The sequence below is a fragment of the Tinamus guttatus genome, unplaced genomic scaffold (assembly GCF_059628265.1).
Source record: "Tinamus guttatus ecotype Peru unplaced genomic scaffold, ASM5962826v1 Tinamus_guttatus_pri_ptg000030l, whole genome shotgun sequence".
In the NCBI taxonomy this organism is placed as follows: domain Eukaryota; kingdom Metazoa; phylum Chordata; class Aves; order Tinamiformes; family Tinamidae; genus Tinamus; species Tinamus guttatus.
In genome coordinates this window covers 3,071,130-3,088,151 of record NW_028288564.1, presented here as the reverse complement: position 1 = coordinate 3,088,151, position 17,022 = coordinate 3,071,130, and the positions used below count along the sequence as shown (strand labels likewise).

The window sequence follows — 17,022 nt, the reverse complement described above, 5'->3', positions numbered from 1 at the left end:
AGATTTAAATACTGTTTCTATGACCAGTAATTAAGTTTTTTTTTTTTTTTGTGACCAGTAATTTAAGTCCTTATTGTTAGAGAAGGCCCCCAAAAGAGGATTATTGTTTGTAGAAAGAAAAATACATAAATATGCAGGTACTGAAGCCATATTTCTGCTGAATGTTCTCAGCTGCAGATGCTGCACTGTCTCTACTTTGCAGTTTTTGAATCTATGTGGTAAACAAGATGACAGATACCTGCTACTCCCTAATCACAGTGGCACAACAGAAAAATCCACAGTACACTGCACTGAAGTTTTCTGGAGAAGAGGACTTGTACTATAAGGACTTGAGCTACAATAGATGGCTGGCACTTGTAATGGTTTAAAAGGACTGACAGTTTATCACACATGCAGACAGAATAATCTAGAACAAAGAAAAGGTGAGCTTCTGAATGCTAAATTAGCATGGTTAGGCTACAATTGAAAATTGCTATTACTGTATCTAGGCAATGTCATCCAGCTCATATCCATAAAAAGTTTAGTATTTACCCAAAACATATCAGGTATCACCCAATGATTAAAAGTAAATTTGATCTTGGGTATTTTGCCACAGACAATATCGATTTTCTGTTCATTATAAACCCAAGATGCATTATTACAGCTTGTAGCTCTCCTTATTCAGGAGGAAACACTCGAAAGGACTGTAACCAGGTACAGTGTTGATGGAGGGAATGTCTAGGCACTGTCAATGCCAATGGGCTGGGGCACATGCCAGCCCAGATGTCAAACACACTGTTGAAGCCACAAAGAACCTCCTCGGCGCTGGCCTCACTGGTTCCAGGTAGCGCTCATAGGCCTCCCTTCGTTACGAACCACAAGTTCAGCTCTTCTTATTTCATCTTTAGCTGCCAGTATTTTCAGCACCAAGTACTAAAGGCTGCCACTGTTTGTTTTTGTTCAACCAAGTATGTCTCCTGTAGCAGGACAACACCTTAGAAATTAAAAAAATAAGAAAGGACTTACTGTAACTAAGATTAAATACAGCAAAACCTCGGCCAGGATAAAAGGATCCTCGTCCTGCTACAGAAAAGCATTGCATCTTCTCATTCATCTTTATGGTCTCTTGGATGGTGGTATCCTCCCCATTCAGCCAATTCCATGCCCGCATGCAACCATCCAGCCGAGGATTTATCTAGGAAGATAAAACAGTATCTTGGACCTTAAGCTGCTATCCAATGAATAAGCAATTCCAGGGGCAGGAGAATTGTACAAAACTGAGTTACGTTATGTTATCAAAGGCAAAAGGGAATCATTTCAGCGTTACTAGTATGTAACCCAACTAGCTGCAACCCCAACCCTGCAGGTCCAAGCAAATAAGCATTATTCCCCAGGGAGCTCCCAAAATCAACTCACTTCTGCAGCAGCAAAGGGCACTGGTAGCTAATGCTGGCCCCGAGTTTGGCTGTGTTGATTCTGTTAGCCACCTCTACGTTATACATGTTTTCAGCATTTACTTCTACATATTTGAAGCCAAAGTTTTTTAATGCCCACAATCCTGTATTGTAAATACTGGATGCTAACTAAATTTTAAACAAAACAAAACACTTTGTGCCATTGCAAACAGCCTTCATGGCTCATAGTATGCAGGACCCGGCTATGGTATAAATTGCCATATTCTAGCTTAAGGGAGGGGGGCCTGAGGCACAAGATGCGCCCAGTACTCTGTATATACCTTCTTCACTCCAACTGCTAGTTGTGTTCTCCAGAACCCAAACGTTAGCTCTCAAAGTGAGACAGTATGTAAGGAGAAGACTCGTTGTAAAGCCTCTAAATCGGCAATATTATGCCCAGTTAATTGAGGCAGGGAGAGAGTAAGTGTCCAAGCCAGGATAACAACCTCAGGAGTTTTTGGCTCTCTGTCCTGTGTTCAGACCACACCCCTAGTTTAAGGTTTCAGACAAGCAGTGGCCCTGAATGACTTCTTGGGAGGAACAGAAGCTGCCCTCAGCTGCTGCATTCCCAGCCATGGAGCCACAAGCTTGTCGCCTCATTTAAAAATAAAGAGATGCCAATCTTAGCTTCAAGTTGCCAGCTGTGTGTGTGGTAGACATTCAAAACAGATTGAGCAGTTGCTTTTCCAGAAATACAACCCATCAGCTAGTTTCACCTGGAGTGCCTTTTATTTCTACGCTCTAGATAAATAATGTGTTTTCTCAGCATGTAACTAAACATAGAGAAAAAAAGCGAGCTGTGGTAAGATATACATGAAGCACACATTTCAGCCACAGTGCAATATTGCCCCTAACACTGCTCCAAGCCCCAGTGGGCACAATCACGTCCTCATACAGATACAACACACCCACCGACTCACCTTCAAAGGTTTCACAGAATCATAGAATCATTATGGTTGGAAAAGACCTTCAAGATCATCGGGTCCAACTGTAAGCTCCTCAACACCTTGCCTGCTAAATCATGCCCCTAAGTGCCTCATCTACACGTTTCTCGAACTCTGCCAGGGACGGTGACTCCACCACTTCCCTGGGCAGCCTGTCCGAAGGCTTCACCACTCTTTCCATGTAGACACTTTTCCTGGTGTCTGACCTGAACCACCCTTGGTGCAACTTGAGGCCATTTCCTCTTGTCCTATCGGTAGTTTTTCTAGAGAAGAGCCAGACACCCACCTCACTACAACCTCCTTTCAGGTAGTTGAAGAGCATCATGACTTCAAAGCCAGCATGATCACTATTAGTTTTCTTTACCACATACTCCAGTTTTGCTGTGTCCTAATTCTGCAGGCCAAGGCGGGAACAGATCTCATCTCATGGATTATCCATAGAAAAATCAGGAGTCTCCCCATTGCACCTGGCTTAGGCTCCCTCTATTGTCAGTGGAGAGAAATGCATATCCTGAAGGTGTTAACTTCACCCCTTCCATGGCAGGTTCAACCGCTCTCAGGAAGGACTCACATTGCCCCCCAAAAAGATGAAATCAAGTCCTTCACATGTGCAACCCAACCCAAATGATCATGGTATACTTACAGGTAGAATGAGGTCCTTCGTTTTGAAAGGAATGCCTCCTACTGTCAAATTCAGCTGATACAGTCCTTTGTCTAGAGTAAACAGGTTCCCCAAGACAGATATTTTCATAACTGCATCCCTGTTGACCTTAATAATCAAACTTCTCTCAAGTTCTTCAACAGAGATCTGAAGAGATAAAGTTGCAAATAGAAAAATTCAGTATAAAAAGAATTTAATATCTGCAATCTTAACTAAAGACTGATACCACTGGTGAAATCACCAAGATGGAGAAATATATTCTGTCCTTGAGCCTGTTTATTCACCATCAAGTTCAATTGCACGTTGGTATGTAAATCTTTCTAAAGGAATCTGGAGTTGCTTAGGCAAAGACAGCCTAGCTACTTCAAAACAGTTACATGAACATTTATAAATGGATTAACTACTTGACATTTTTAAGTTGCTAAATAACTGCCTATGCAAAGTTTAAATGCAATAATGAGTTATTAATGAGTAACTTCCATTGCAGTTGCATATGAAAGGAAAAGCTAGAAGGACAGCTCAGAGGATGCTTTATTTGGACCAGTGAAGGATAACACAGAAGCTTTCCAATCACAGTAAGTCTAATCTTTAAATATGACCACTTAGGGGGAAAAAGAAAAGAACAGAATGGAAGATGGCATGTTTGAGAGGCAATAAAAATCTGTAATAGGCAATAATTTTTGTTTCAAAAGGTCTAGGTCAGTTTTACCTCCACTTCTCTGAGCAGCTACTTTTAAGAAGAGTCTGTCATCACTGGAATTTCCAAAATTTGTCATTATTTTTATTCAACTTCTGTATTTGGGGTATATATTGCATTGGCACAAAGAACTGCCACAAGACTCCTCAGCACAAAATGAGAGCCCAGGTAGCATAAAGAAAACCTATAAAGCAGCCCCCTCTGGGGAAGAGGAGAAGTCAGACACACACCTGTTCTGTAACAGCCTGCTTACCAGTGGCATGGTTTCTGCTACACACAGGACATTCTGCGGCCACAGGAGGAGGCAAGCTTTTTCTTCTTGTAGAGAAGAAAGCAGTTACTTCCTATCTTTACCACAGCACTGTGCCTTCCCACTACATGATTGATGCTAACTCATCACCTGCAAAGGTTCTGTTCCCTGGAACACCCACATATCTGATTTAAAACATTCTGTCATTCAATCACTGGATAGACCCAAATATCTCATCAACAAGTTTAGCAGCTCATCCTGCTGAGAAGGCTAGGTCATGAGTATCTTTCTCTTTGCATTTTGTGAATGTCTGTCCAAAGACTGTTTCCATCAGCCAAGCTGAGCTCCTCGACCGTGGAGGCCATGTGGAATATGACAGGGTTGAGCATGTGAACACTTGGACACTGCCCTTGAATCACTGTCTTTAGTAAAGATTAAGGGGATTTGATGGTCGAAAAGACTATTAACAGAAAATAAACTCTTTCCTTCTCATTCCAGTACATCTTGGCTTATACTATTAAAAGCCTGTTTACATTAAAACCCTGAAGATTGTTCCATGCTGTATCCTTTAGCACAAGAATTCACTTAAGTTCGTCTGCTTAAAGTAGCATCTATGCTCCTTCACTATGTTCAGTGGAGACACATGAGCCACTTTCAAACAGTCTCTTAGGGTGCTGGCAGGTTGTGAAGGCCACTCCATAAGCTGGCAACATTCAGCATGTCATCAGATCCTGGCAGCCACAGCCAAACTGGTTCAGGTACGGTAGCTAAAACCGTATTTGGTGCCTCTACCCTGTGCTGTGGTCACCACCATCTGCCACAGCCCTTTTCCCTGCTCCTAGCAGATACCACAGGCAGCCATGGAACAAGCAGGAGTGGAGGATGTGGAAAAGCTGGCTGAAGCTTTTCCAATGCCCCCACCCCGCTTCCTCTGTGAAGAAAAGCTTAAACTTGCAGTGTGACAAGTGCTTCTAAAATTTTATTAGATTATATGAAAAATAATAACATATAGATCTCGATTATATATTTTTTAAATTAGGCTGGGTTCTTATCTGCTTCTGATCTTTAAAATAAACCGACGAACTAAATAAATGGAAATTTTCACAGAAGAAGGGGTTAATCCCCATGGACATTCTTAAGAAATCCCAGTTTAGGATATGACATTCTGCCTACTTCACACTGCCCTCAGGCACTTTCAGCAGTGGTTCCTTTTACTTAAAGCTTAGTTGCTGGTGGACCTCCATCCCCTACGAAGCAAAGGGGGAAGCTTAATTCCCTCCTGCTGTTGCAAGGCTTAAATAACTCCTGCTGGCAGTCAGCAGCTCAGGCTTCCAGGTGCTCAGTTGTAGTAGCTAAGTGCTCCATACGGTTTAGCCACGGGGCAGGCAGCTTTGTGCTCCAATTTCATGCTCTGTATAGCTCATGGTGCACAGCCAGCCTGGCTGTGTTCTGCTAGAAAGCAAATGGACAGCACTGAAAAGGGATTAGCCTAGAGACAGCTGCAGGGTTAAAGCCAAATATGAGTCTGCCTATGACTGCTTAACTTCCAGCTCTGACATTTAACAGTGCAGGTAGCTGATTAGTTTTGCTAACTGTACTATCCCTGTATCAGCACTAAACTAAACACTGAAAATAACACAAAATGTTAATTTGTTTTGGAAATGTGACACAAACAGAAGGTCAACAGATGTCCTATCAACAATTCACACGTAAATAACTGCATGAACAGTTTTTCCTGAGGCTTGGCTGTTTGTGTTTCGATGCTGGGAACAATCAGCTAAAAATAGAATAGGAGACATCATCATCACTGAATACACCTAGGCAGGAATGTTGACCTTCAGTTTGGATGATGTCTTAATATTTCCATGCAATTGTGCAACTTTTGTTCAGGAGTCACAATGCTGGTGGCTTTCTGATATATTTTGCTTTTAAACAGTAACTGTCTTTTCATCTGCTGGAAGTTAAATAGTAAAATTACTGTTTTCTCACAACTCCTGATAAAGTTCCCACCCAGATCCAAAATCCACTGCTCTGGGCCTTAGCAAAAGTAAGGGCATGATCCAACACACACCAAAGCCCAGAGGAAAACCGCACAAGTGCATTTAATGAGCCAGAATTATGACCTCTGAAGGTCGCTTCGGTTAACACTTGTACAGAATATGAGGTTGAAAAGTACACAGTACACATACTTAAGTACACGTACTTAGAATAACATGGTTGCTACATGCTTCATAAAAGAAGTCAAGTAAAAATGTGTAACTCTTCCTAGAAAGGATTTTCAAAACTAAAAACCATGCCTGACAGAAGAAAGAGGAGAAGTTAGGGAAGGAAAGAATGAGAGGATTGTGTTTTTAGCTGTTATAGCTCATCCATACATACTAAAGTGTATGAGAGACAGGGGGAAATTGACTGTAAGGCAGTAAAGAAGAAAACACCTGTAGAGTGGTGGCAAGGGGTAAGAAAAAGGAGCAGGGAAAGAAGAAACCAAGAACTGAGGACCCCAGTGACACAAGCTGCAGCCCACGTCTCAGCGGTGAGTGAATGATGAAGTCAATTGATGAAGGTTTCTGCCTCTTCCTGCTGCAATAAGCTGTCTGATCTCCAATCGGCCATGTCTTGGTGACAGTGGCACATGGGGAAGAGACCTGCCACCGCTGAGTGGCAGCAGAATGGCAGTTGTGCTTATCACCTGAAGATGGTATTTACTTTTAGCATCCGGACTTGTCTGCCTGCACAGAGCAAACACAGCCTTTGCACCGTTTGCCCTGTCACTCCAGCGCATTTGAGCATGTCTCTATTACTTAAAGAAAGAAAACGAACTCCAGAGGTCTCCCCTAAAACTGATTTGGGAAAATATGTGATTACTTCACACAGAAGTCTGGGGCCTCACAATTTTGTTATGCTCCTATGTTAAATGGTTTAACCGGACAAGAACTCTTTCATGCAACTGTCAAATTGCTCAGTAACATCAATTCCACTTTCTACGTCTTTCTTTGCAACTCTACAGGCCAGGCGGTACCATCCTCCCCTGGCAGGCAATTATAGATTGCTGTATTTCAGATTAGCAGAATGAATCTTTAATTCAGTAAGAACTGGATTGAGGCTATTCCTATCTGTAAATATATGGCACGTTAACACAGTTTACCTGTAGTTTCATTGAATCTCTAACACTCTGCATTCAGAAGCTAAAATTATTTGTTTCAGTGACAGCAAGGAGCTGAATTAAACATCACTTCATGTACTGGAAATATTACTAAATGTCAGCTGTTGACAATACATGCACTCAAGGACTTAATCTATCTGCTCATTAGGAAAAAAAATGTTGCTTTTTTTAAAAAAAAAACCATAAGATTCCAAATGTTTCATACTAAAAAAAATAAAGCAGTAACTCCACAGTTACTAATATCTGTATTTCTCTCCTATGTAAGTTAACTCAGAACTTCCCATCCATTTCCCAAAACACCATCTTAACTAACGATCAAAAGATCTAATAGTAAAAGCTAAGTATGGAAGAATGGAATTGTGGAGGCAAAGGGTATAGGTGAGCAGATCTTTATGTAAAATCCTAACCTAGCACTGATCTTACTGCAGGAGGTTTTAGTGATCCTAAATGGTGACACCCAAGCATATGATACTTGTCAAACAATCAGGAGATATTCTGAGAAAGTGTCAAGAACAAGAATCCATACAAGCTCCAAAATGGAGCATATCTTGTGAGATTACTGGTATTATGTTTTTAGTATGCAGAGATCCATATGTTTTCTAATAGGTTTTGGGTTTACACAGGATTTTAAATAGAGTATTTTTTATTTAAACAAGCCTAGAGGGTTTACAAAAGGACACTGCAGCATTAAGGGATCACGGGCCAGAACTCAGGCCTGTGGAAAAAAATAAAAGAAACAAAACAAAAACAAAGCAAAACAAAAAACAAGAAAATGAGCAACATAAGCCCCTCAAAAACAAAACACCACAGATCAAAAAAAAACAGCCTTGGGAACTTCCTTAAATGAACAACAAAAGATGTTCTTCCCTTTTCCTCCCTCCTACACCCTGCCAGAGGGTGTCCTCTTGAACAACTACAGCCAGTTTGGCACGGATCCATCTCAGAGCAGGCACTCACAGAGGAGGCCTCTAAGTATGCGAGCATCGTGCAAACCAATGATGCACTCTAGTTTGCTCTGAATATAAAAAATAATTCGTCAGAGAAAGCCCTACATTGTTTATACCACAGGAAGTATGCTATAGCAGCATGCAAGCAAAGCTCTGACCACCGAAATAAGAGGCCGATGAGGCTCCTTCTCAAAAATGCCAATAGCCAGAAGCTCGTTGCACCTGCCGGGGCCCGGAGGAACTATCGAGGAATGCGCTGGAGCTCCGGAGGGGCCTGTACTCACCGTTTGCCACATGCCGTGGTTGATGAGAGGTCCGCTGCTGGTCACACGGCCGATCCCGTTGTATTTCAGCTGCAGCTCTAGGTGTCCTTTGCGCAAAGCCAAGACTATCCATGTGCTGTCTTGACGGCCTCCAGCAAAGAAAAGGATACCTTCAGGATCAAAGGTTCTAAAGTCGAACTCAGCCACAAGTCTGACCACACAGGTGTCAAGAAATAAATTAGTTATGCAGAGTTCAGAAACCACAAAGTACTTTCCACACAGATAGCATCACTTCTAGCACTTATAATGCCCTTTTAAATTGTACTAGCTTTGAATGCAACTCTGAAAGACTTCAGCTTGAAGAGCAATTTTAACATAAAGTCATGACTAAAGAATACATTTCTGTACTTCAGCAATTATCTTAGGAGCTCTGTGGTCAAGACTGCCTCTTTCAGTTACTGGTTTGGATAACACTTAGCTTCGACAATCCAAACAAACAATGATCATCATAATAAAAGTTAATGACTGACTGCATTGCATACATAAAAGCTGCCATTCAAACTTGTCCTCACCTTGTCAGCTGTTTCCTTTTAAAGCGCAGTCTGATAACAGGGGTTCCGCTGAACATCCTCCCCAGGTATAATGATTTAACACTTTTTGCAACAGCAAAAGGCACACATGGTATAATGTTCTACAACCAAAACACATATATTTTCCTCACAAAGCAGAAAGATGAGAATCAAAGTGTATGCCTTTTCTTCCAGTTATACATAGTAGTTTAGGGCACTTTAAGGGATATACTCTCTAGAGACAATAATTTCAATCCTGAGGACATTTCCTCCTTCTTTCTCTCTTCCCTCTTTTCACTCACCATGGAAGAATCTTTTACCATTGCAAAATGAAATCATTCTCAAAAAGAACAGCACATTTTCTCCTGCAGTGTAGGACTTGCACCAAAAAACTTGCTAAGAGCCTGCTATGGGTTAGTTTCTGCAGAAGCAGCCTGTGCCACTGAGGCCCACCCACCTCCAATGAGAGCAGTGTTAAGTGCTGTTCTGTAACTAACATCATATTCCCCAAGAGCTTTGCACCATCTTACTGTGTTAAATACAGAAAAGCTGGTGTAGCCAGGGGTAAGGCCCAGGCAAACAGGGGTCAGGCAGTACTGTCACTGCCCTGCTCTTTGTGGGATAGGATAGGAGAAGAGCTTGTGAAACTTCAAGTGAACATTCTCCTGCACAATGTTAACAAGACCCTGTTTCTCAGCAGGGCTGCTTTCCTCAGCAAAGCATCCTTCCCCGCTTACGTGCCCTTAGGTGCACAGTTCTCTTCTACCACTCGCTCAGCTCCAAAGGCTTTGGTGCAGAGCTTCATCAATTATTCTTAATTGCAAGCATAAAAGAAAGGTCTGTTCTGCAGCTACTCAAAAAAAAGACCAACTTACCTCACATGTGTTCATGTCTTGAGAAAGTTTTACTCCCCCTCTTCCATCACAGTGACAGGTGTAACTTCCTGGCGAGTTAACACAGGTCTGTTCACAGAGCTGCTCTTCACATTCATCTATATCTGCACAAAAACAGCAACGGAGAGAGAAGGAAACAGAAGCTTTCAGTCAGTGGGAAGGCTGGAAGAGGAACTCATCTTTCGGTCTGATGGCTGACAGACCTAAGCTTTAACTTCTACACAAGGCTTTCTCCCTTCAGATCCCTTCTGCTACTCCAGTGCTGACTGGCTCCTGCAGCTCAGGCTGGCAGGGACTACCTGCTCTGCTGGCTTCACTGCTACTCAGCAGCACTGGATCCTTAACAGACAACAAGAGATGAATATCTCATTATTTTCTTTTCCTTTCTACTTCTTTCTTCTGTCTTCTGTCTTCCTTTTATTTTTGTTCTGCCTTTTTTTTTTCTCTTCCCAGCACACTTTTTCTTTGGCATGTTTTCAACCACTTTATAAACAAATGCAGGAAGACAAATTGTGATGGCCCACAGAGATCTCTTCAGGCACAAATAAACACCTCAAGCCCCATCGGGCTGCTGGGTATGTGATTCAAGCCATTACACTAAATTAGAAAAAGGCAGGGAGCCTTGGACTATATTCTTAGTTTTGAAATATTTTCAAAACTTACTCAGTTGAGAAAGGTTGCAGGCAGTGTAGCCAGCAGAACTGTACATAGTCCCTGCATATTAAGCTCCTAGTTCAGAGAAAATACCACATGACAGATTTTGAAAGAACAACGGCTACTGCTGTTACTTCCCTTGTCCTACAAAGAGAGACAGCAATATGCACAGATGCTTCTGAGCTTCTACCAGATCTTGTACTTGTCATCAATTTAAGAAATCTCCAGACTCAAGCTTGTACAGCTCGATTCAAGCCAAAAATAAATGATTGCAAACTTAACATATTTTCTCACAACTACTGAAAGACAACAGAAGTCTAATGTCTAAGAAAGAAGCAAAACATCTTCTAATAAAGTGTGCAGCTAAACTTCCCTGTTTTTATAGCTTTAAAGCATATAATAAATTCTAACATGATGTTATTTCAGGATCTTACCTTGACAAGTCTTTCTCAACTCATCATATCTGTAGCCTGCATCACAAAGACACTCGTATGAGCTTATTAAATTTTTACAGCGAGCTTCTCCACAGATGTCTGCTGTTACTGCGCATTCATCTATGTCTGCAAAAACAAGTAATTAAACAACACTGCTTTAGATAACCATAATCACTTCAGTGTTCACACAGCAGAGTGTGTGGGTTCATGGTCAAGTGATATGATTAGTATTTTGCCAACTGAAAAACTAGGATTTTTAAGAATCTACCTTCAGTGCCAGCTAGCTATAAGAAGTGATTTCAGGTTTCAAAAATCAGTTGTTGTTTCTCTCCTCAAGCCACTAACTACTTCTGGGGAAAAAAAATGCACAGTGAACCAGAAAAAAAATTGTTAAAAACAAACAAACAAAAAATCCCGTAAAATCCAAAATGACACTGTGTTTAGGGGCACAAACTTCAGGATAAAAAGCAGAAATCAGGAAATTACAAAAGCAGCCTGATTCTGGCATAACACAGAAAGAACACTTAATGACCATAGAATTTTGTTCTCCTTCCTTAGGCCACCAATCTTTTGCACACTTGGAAAATGACAACCTAAACCTAATGATAAAGGAGAGCTGAGGCAGCCCAGTTTGCCACAAATAAGTCTTGTATGAGATACATGTGGAATTTTTCTACAGACACACTTAATGGGCTGGCACTGGAGGTCCATAAAACCAAAAAAAAATGTTTTTCTACCATGTTAACTATTACCTAGCAAAACCCTGGTGTTCACAAAACATTTGTAGAATATTATGAGTTTAATGTTTACTTCTATGTTCTAATACATGATAAAACTGCAATTATATGTACCACTTGGTAATCTTCCCACATCTGAGTGAACTAGTCTGTGTAGCCATGTAGTTTACAAAGCCTAGCCTACAAATCAACAGACAGCCTGAAACTTTTTAGTCTTTATATACTTAATTATAGGAATTAGCAGAAGGAAAATGATCAAATGACACCAAAGAAATATTCAAAAGTGAAGATGTCAGCCTTGCTATTGGCTTTTCTAAGTGGCTGGTCTCATTATGATTCTATGTTCATTCTATATTCATTATTCTAGGAATATATATATATTCTATTATATTCATTATTCTATGTTCATTCTGTATTCATTATGATTCTTTCTCTCCCAGAGAGCTTGTGGAGTCTCCCTTTCTGGAGATCTTCAAAGCCTGCTTGAACATGGTCCTGTGCCACATGTTCTAGGTGACGTTGCGTGTACAGGGTGGTTGGACTAGATGATCTCTAGAGGTCCCTTCCAACCTTAACGATCTATGATTAGAAGGGGATACCACGTAAATTTACAATCATCACTTTAAATGGGAGAAGAGAGACACAAATAAAATCCCACTATTTGCCTTTTTTTCTGGTAGAATTAATGTTGTTCAGCTGAGGTGACTAAGCTGTTTAGTACTATGTCATCATACTATCTGCAAGAGGCGTATATGCAGATTTGCTTGTTTTTTTTTCCACGACTTATATAACATTAACAGCCATCCATGATCATTAATGAGTCTATGTCACAGCATGCGAAAGAAACACTTCTAAACATCTCAGGTGCTTAAGTTCTGTTGATATAAATTCATTTCACAGCTTCAATCAGATACTTCTGTTCCTCGATTTCTGTTCTCAACTGTTATGTAAAATAGTTGCCTCCCTTCACTAGGGCCTTTCTACAGCTATGAATATTCAATTACAGTCTTCCAGAAGAAATAAAAGCTCTATTCTCTTCACTTTACCCATCTGAATTTATTAGCTGCTGCACATGTCCAAATTTGGAAAAAAAAATTAAAATAAGGAACACACACAAGAAAAACAGCCAGCTCGTATACTACAACACAGTGAGACTGGAAGGAATCATAACAATGCATCTGGCCAGCCCTTCCTGCTTTTAATGTCAGGATATGAGGCCCAATCAGCTGGACCAAGTTAGCCCAATCCAAGCCACAAATCCCCTGTGAATTACGGCTGGGTTAGAGCAGTGCAGTGTGACCACTGACAAGTCCAGGCTTGCACGGCTGGCTGGAACACTGACTGCAACCACCGCAGAGCGCGGCTTGTAACAACTACCAGTAGCAGCAGGGCGGGTAGGAAGGAGACTGGGGCCCCGCATGCAACCCAACAGTCTGAAATGCAATCCCTAATCACTAAGAATTTGCCAAACAAGCTGAAAGGTCCAGAAAAAGCTGAGAGGTCCAGAAAATCTGAGAGGTCCAGAAAATCTTACCTTCGCATGTTCTGCTGTCTTTAAGAGCATAACCACTGTAGCATGAACAACGGTAGCTGCCTATCTTGTTGAGGCAGATCTGGTTACAGCCACCATGTTGCACACTGCATTCATCGATATCTACATCGAAAGAAAGCATTGGAGTCAGCTTTTCAGCTCTGTAAATAAGCTGGAGAGTGGCAATGGGGTAGGAATTGGGAAGCAGACAGTCCAAACAAGAAACATTGTTGCATAATGCAGTATATTTTTAAAAAGCACAAAGATTTCATTCAATCCCTGCAAGTACATTAGTTCATGTTCATTTAATAATAAAAAAGTCAAAGAGATAATCAAACTGACAAGCTCCCTCACAATTATGAGCATATAGAAGATTATTTTTAATCACTGTGGAGGTGAAGATGAGTCCATCTGTAGAAGCAGACCTCTCTCTTTTCTAGAGAAAGAGATAAGTAATTTTTAAAATTCTACCAATATCAGTAAGCCTTGAATAAAACTAGGACAAAACTTCTCTACTGCAGAACTCATCAGAACATAAAAATCATATATTTATAGGTATTGAGCACTGTCAGTGGAACTGCTCCACTGAAATTTGCAGTAAGAGTCTGTTAAAATCAGTAAAGCTCGAGTTTCACCCTTTGTGAGCCCCACCTGGTCATTTTATGAATGACCAATGGGGTCATTCATAAATGGGAAAGTAGAGTTAGCTAATTGGTAGAACAGCAAGTTTCAGGGAATTTTATAAGCAAAAGAGGGGACATGCTTCGGACTGATCAGCTGTGAGCCCTCAGAGCTATTTGCATACCAATCAGACAACTATCACAAATGCCTGAATCAGCTGCTTTAGAGCGATTCCATCATTTTACTCAATTGTTCAAAATTCCACACCAGAAATACAGATTTTGGTTCTCTTGATATCTTGGTGAGAACTGAACATGACTTCTGGTAGTTAGAGAGTTCTGCAGGCAGAATAGCAGTAGCCCTGGTAAGAAGCCTTGCACACAGAAAACACTAAACAAGAGGAAGAACTTCACTGTTCCATAAAGGACACAAAAAAACCTCCTGGGGACACAAACTCCTTGCACAAATGAGCTGTTTCTACCTGAATATTCCCCTTGGAATCAATGGGAACACGCAGTAGCACATAACTGGACTTGGAATAAGGCCCCATTAGCATGATTTTAACATATTCATTTTGTCAATTTGTGCATCACCAATGTAAGAACCCAGCTGTCTGCTAAAGGTTGCTGTTCCCATTGCAGTGGTGTCAGAATGGAGCACGAGGCAGCTTCTCATGCTCTGCAATCCACTGTCATCTGTTACATCAGGGTTAGCAAGAACAGTCGAGGAAATGACCTTTGAAAAACCAGTATGCCTTAACTTCTGCTGTCCCTTTCAGAAGGGTGAAACAGAGAGTGAGACCATGACTTCGTAGACTGCCTTAGCAAAACCAAGTTGAAATACATTACGGTTGTTTAAAAACAACAACAAAAAAGATATTACAAAATTATATGATGCACAGAAGGGTAAAAAACATGAGCACTTTGTAATCCAGGTTCACTACCATAACTTTTGAATATTTCAGCACAGCATCAGTGAACATTTAAAAATATAGCAAAAATAATATGTCTTTGTGAGAGGCATCAAAGATAACAAAACTTTGGGTTACCTTTTTCACATGTTTTTCCCTGCCAGCCACGTTTGCATTCACAATAGAAGTCTCCCTTAAGATCTTCGCATCTGACAGTGCCCTCTTTGTGACAAGGATCCGGAGAACATTGGTTTGGCAAATCTGGTTTAAATGAGCAATAAGAAAGGGAAACAAAAGAGAGTAATACATTGAAATCACTGATAGTCTGATGTCCCAACTCGTTTGTTAAAGTCAAGACACTTTAACAGTGATGGAATCACCATCAGAAATACCTGGTAAAACTGGGAGCTAATTCAAAGTACTCACATGCTGAACAAGCTATGTCAAGAATTTGGCACAGCTTTGTGGTGGAATTCACATCATTATAAAAGGGAGTGACCCACTACACCCTATTTGAAGGGAGCAACTGAAAACAACTCAAAGTAGCTAATTCTTAAGAAAATGAAACTTTCCCCAGTTTTGAAGAAAATAGAAGCCAGCAATTCAATACTCAAGGAAGGAAGGATATTCTTTTCAATTACTTTGCTAGCTTAGCTGAGGATCTCATCCAGGGCCCCCCAGTTTGCTGTTAGTAAAGAGCTATCTTTTGGACAGAGCTGACCACATAGGCATTTCTGGTATGTAGAATGAAAATAAAAGAGAAATACCAATGTGTTACCAGCACAAGAATCAAACAACATCAGTTTACAGACAGCACAAGGTCCCTGCAGGACCAACGCAGAGTAAATGCTAGTGGCACAGTGGTCCTGCCACTGAGTTTTACGCAAAGTTCCCATAGGTGACAATGGGAATCTTCCAGAGGAAAGGACATCCCACCCCTTCTTCATCTTCACTGTGAGCCCTTGGTGCTTCAGTGTGCAAGGAGAGAAACTGTTTTTAGCTGAGCAGTCTAGTCAAACTTCTCAGGCTGAGAAAAGTTAAAATCTGGATTAACTCCTACTTTTGTCAGAATTATATTATTTCTGCATTTCTCTTAACTTCCTCTGTGCTTACCCTGAAAGTCACCTTCATGACAGGCTGAACTGAAAAAAACATTTCTGTGAGTGCAGCCAGAAGCAACTCCCTTTGATGTACTTTATATAAAGCTTACAGCACTGTTGCTTGCAGTTACTTAGATGTGAACATGAAAAACATTTCTGGATAGCAGTGCTGTCTAAGACAGGTGCTACGTTAGGTGTTAAAAATAATACAAAAGAATATACTGCAACACTGCATAATATTTGTATAATAGCTATCAGGATAAAATAGTCAAGAACCAATCTGCACTGCTTATTTCTTAATAATGTAACCCAAAGCAGACGGCCCTTTCTCTCAACTACCTGAGCCTCTGCAGCTCGTAAACCTTGCAGCGTGAATTACCTGAAGACTGAAGTTAACAATACAGAATGCTGCAGTTTCTGCAGGCTACCATACAGTGCTAATTTTGTATTTATTTTCCGTTTATCACAATAAAAAACATGAAAGTTTTGTTTACTCCTTTCTCTGTAAGGAAATAAATTGAGTTGCAGGTACGAGGACTGTCTAGTGCAAGCTTAACAATTCCGACGACAAGGATGACAGTCAATAGCTGTCAATGAATACGGTGGCATAACGGGGGGGAAGGAGTTCTATAAAAGGTCATAAAACCTAACACATCTCCACAAATGAAAGATCTTTTTTATTTCGAGTTGTGATTTCATCTACTCCAGCCAAAACACAGGATGGTTCTGTCTCCTGTATCTAGCTTAGCTTCAACCTCTACCTAAGGCTAGAGAGAAGATCTTGAGCCCCAGCAAAATAGCTCAGCAAACAAAAAGCTGAGTCTTTTTCAGAGCAGCACAAACTTAACCTCACAGACATGGAAATGCTTTCAAAGTTGCTCAGTAGCCCAAACAAGTCAACAGGGTCATGTGCAAGTTATCTTGTGCATCCTCAGGCCTCCTCAAGAGTCCTTCCTCAAACTGCATCCTTATGTGTCTTGCAGAGCTAGATGGAAACAAAGACCCTGCCCAGCAGAATCTTGCCCTGTGGCAATGCATGGTAAATGGCAGGAATAACCACAGGCATTTCTACTGCATCTGCATGAGGCTAATGGTTTGCCCCTTTCACTGTGGAGTTTGACAATATGGGATGCAGTCTTACACTCTCCTCGTGGCTTCAGAGCCATGTAATTCCAACTTTGCTGAAGTTGGTCTGATTTACACTATTGTAAGAGA

At 41.0% G+C, this 17,022-nt stretch overlaps 2 protein-coding genes across 2 annotated transcripts in view; one reads left to right on the top strand and one right to left on the bottom strand.

Moving 5' to 3' along the window:
- CDC16 (cell division cycle 16) overlaps positions 1–17,022 on the top strand; it is a 441,073-nt gene that overhangs the window by 158,470 nt on the left and 265,581 nt on the right. The gene's annotated exons all lie outside the window — the stretch shown is intronic.
- Positions 1–17,022, bottom strand: part of GAS6 (growth arrest specific 6) — a 40,480-nt gene that overhangs the window by 6,327 nt on the left and 17,131 nt on the right. The window contains exons 5-12 of the mRNA XM_088530254.1: positions 14,846–14,968; positions 13,180–13,299; positions 10,909–11,034; positions 9,803–9,924; positions 8,931–9,049; positions 8,380–8,569; positions 3,021–3,185; positions 1,006–1,174 (exon numbers count right to left, since the gene is read on the bottom strand). Of these exons, the coding sequence (XP_088386380.1) occupies positions 1,006–1,174; positions 3,021–3,185; positions 8,380–8,569; positions 8,931–9,049; positions 9,803–9,924; positions 10,909–11,034; positions 13,180–13,299; positions 14,846–14,968 (1,134 nt within the window). The remainder of the gene's footprint in view (positions 1–1,005; positions 1,175–3,020; positions 3,186–8,379; positions 8,570–8,930; positions 9,050–9,802; positions 9,925–10,908; positions 11,035–13,179; positions 13,300–14,845; positions 14,969–17,022) is intronic.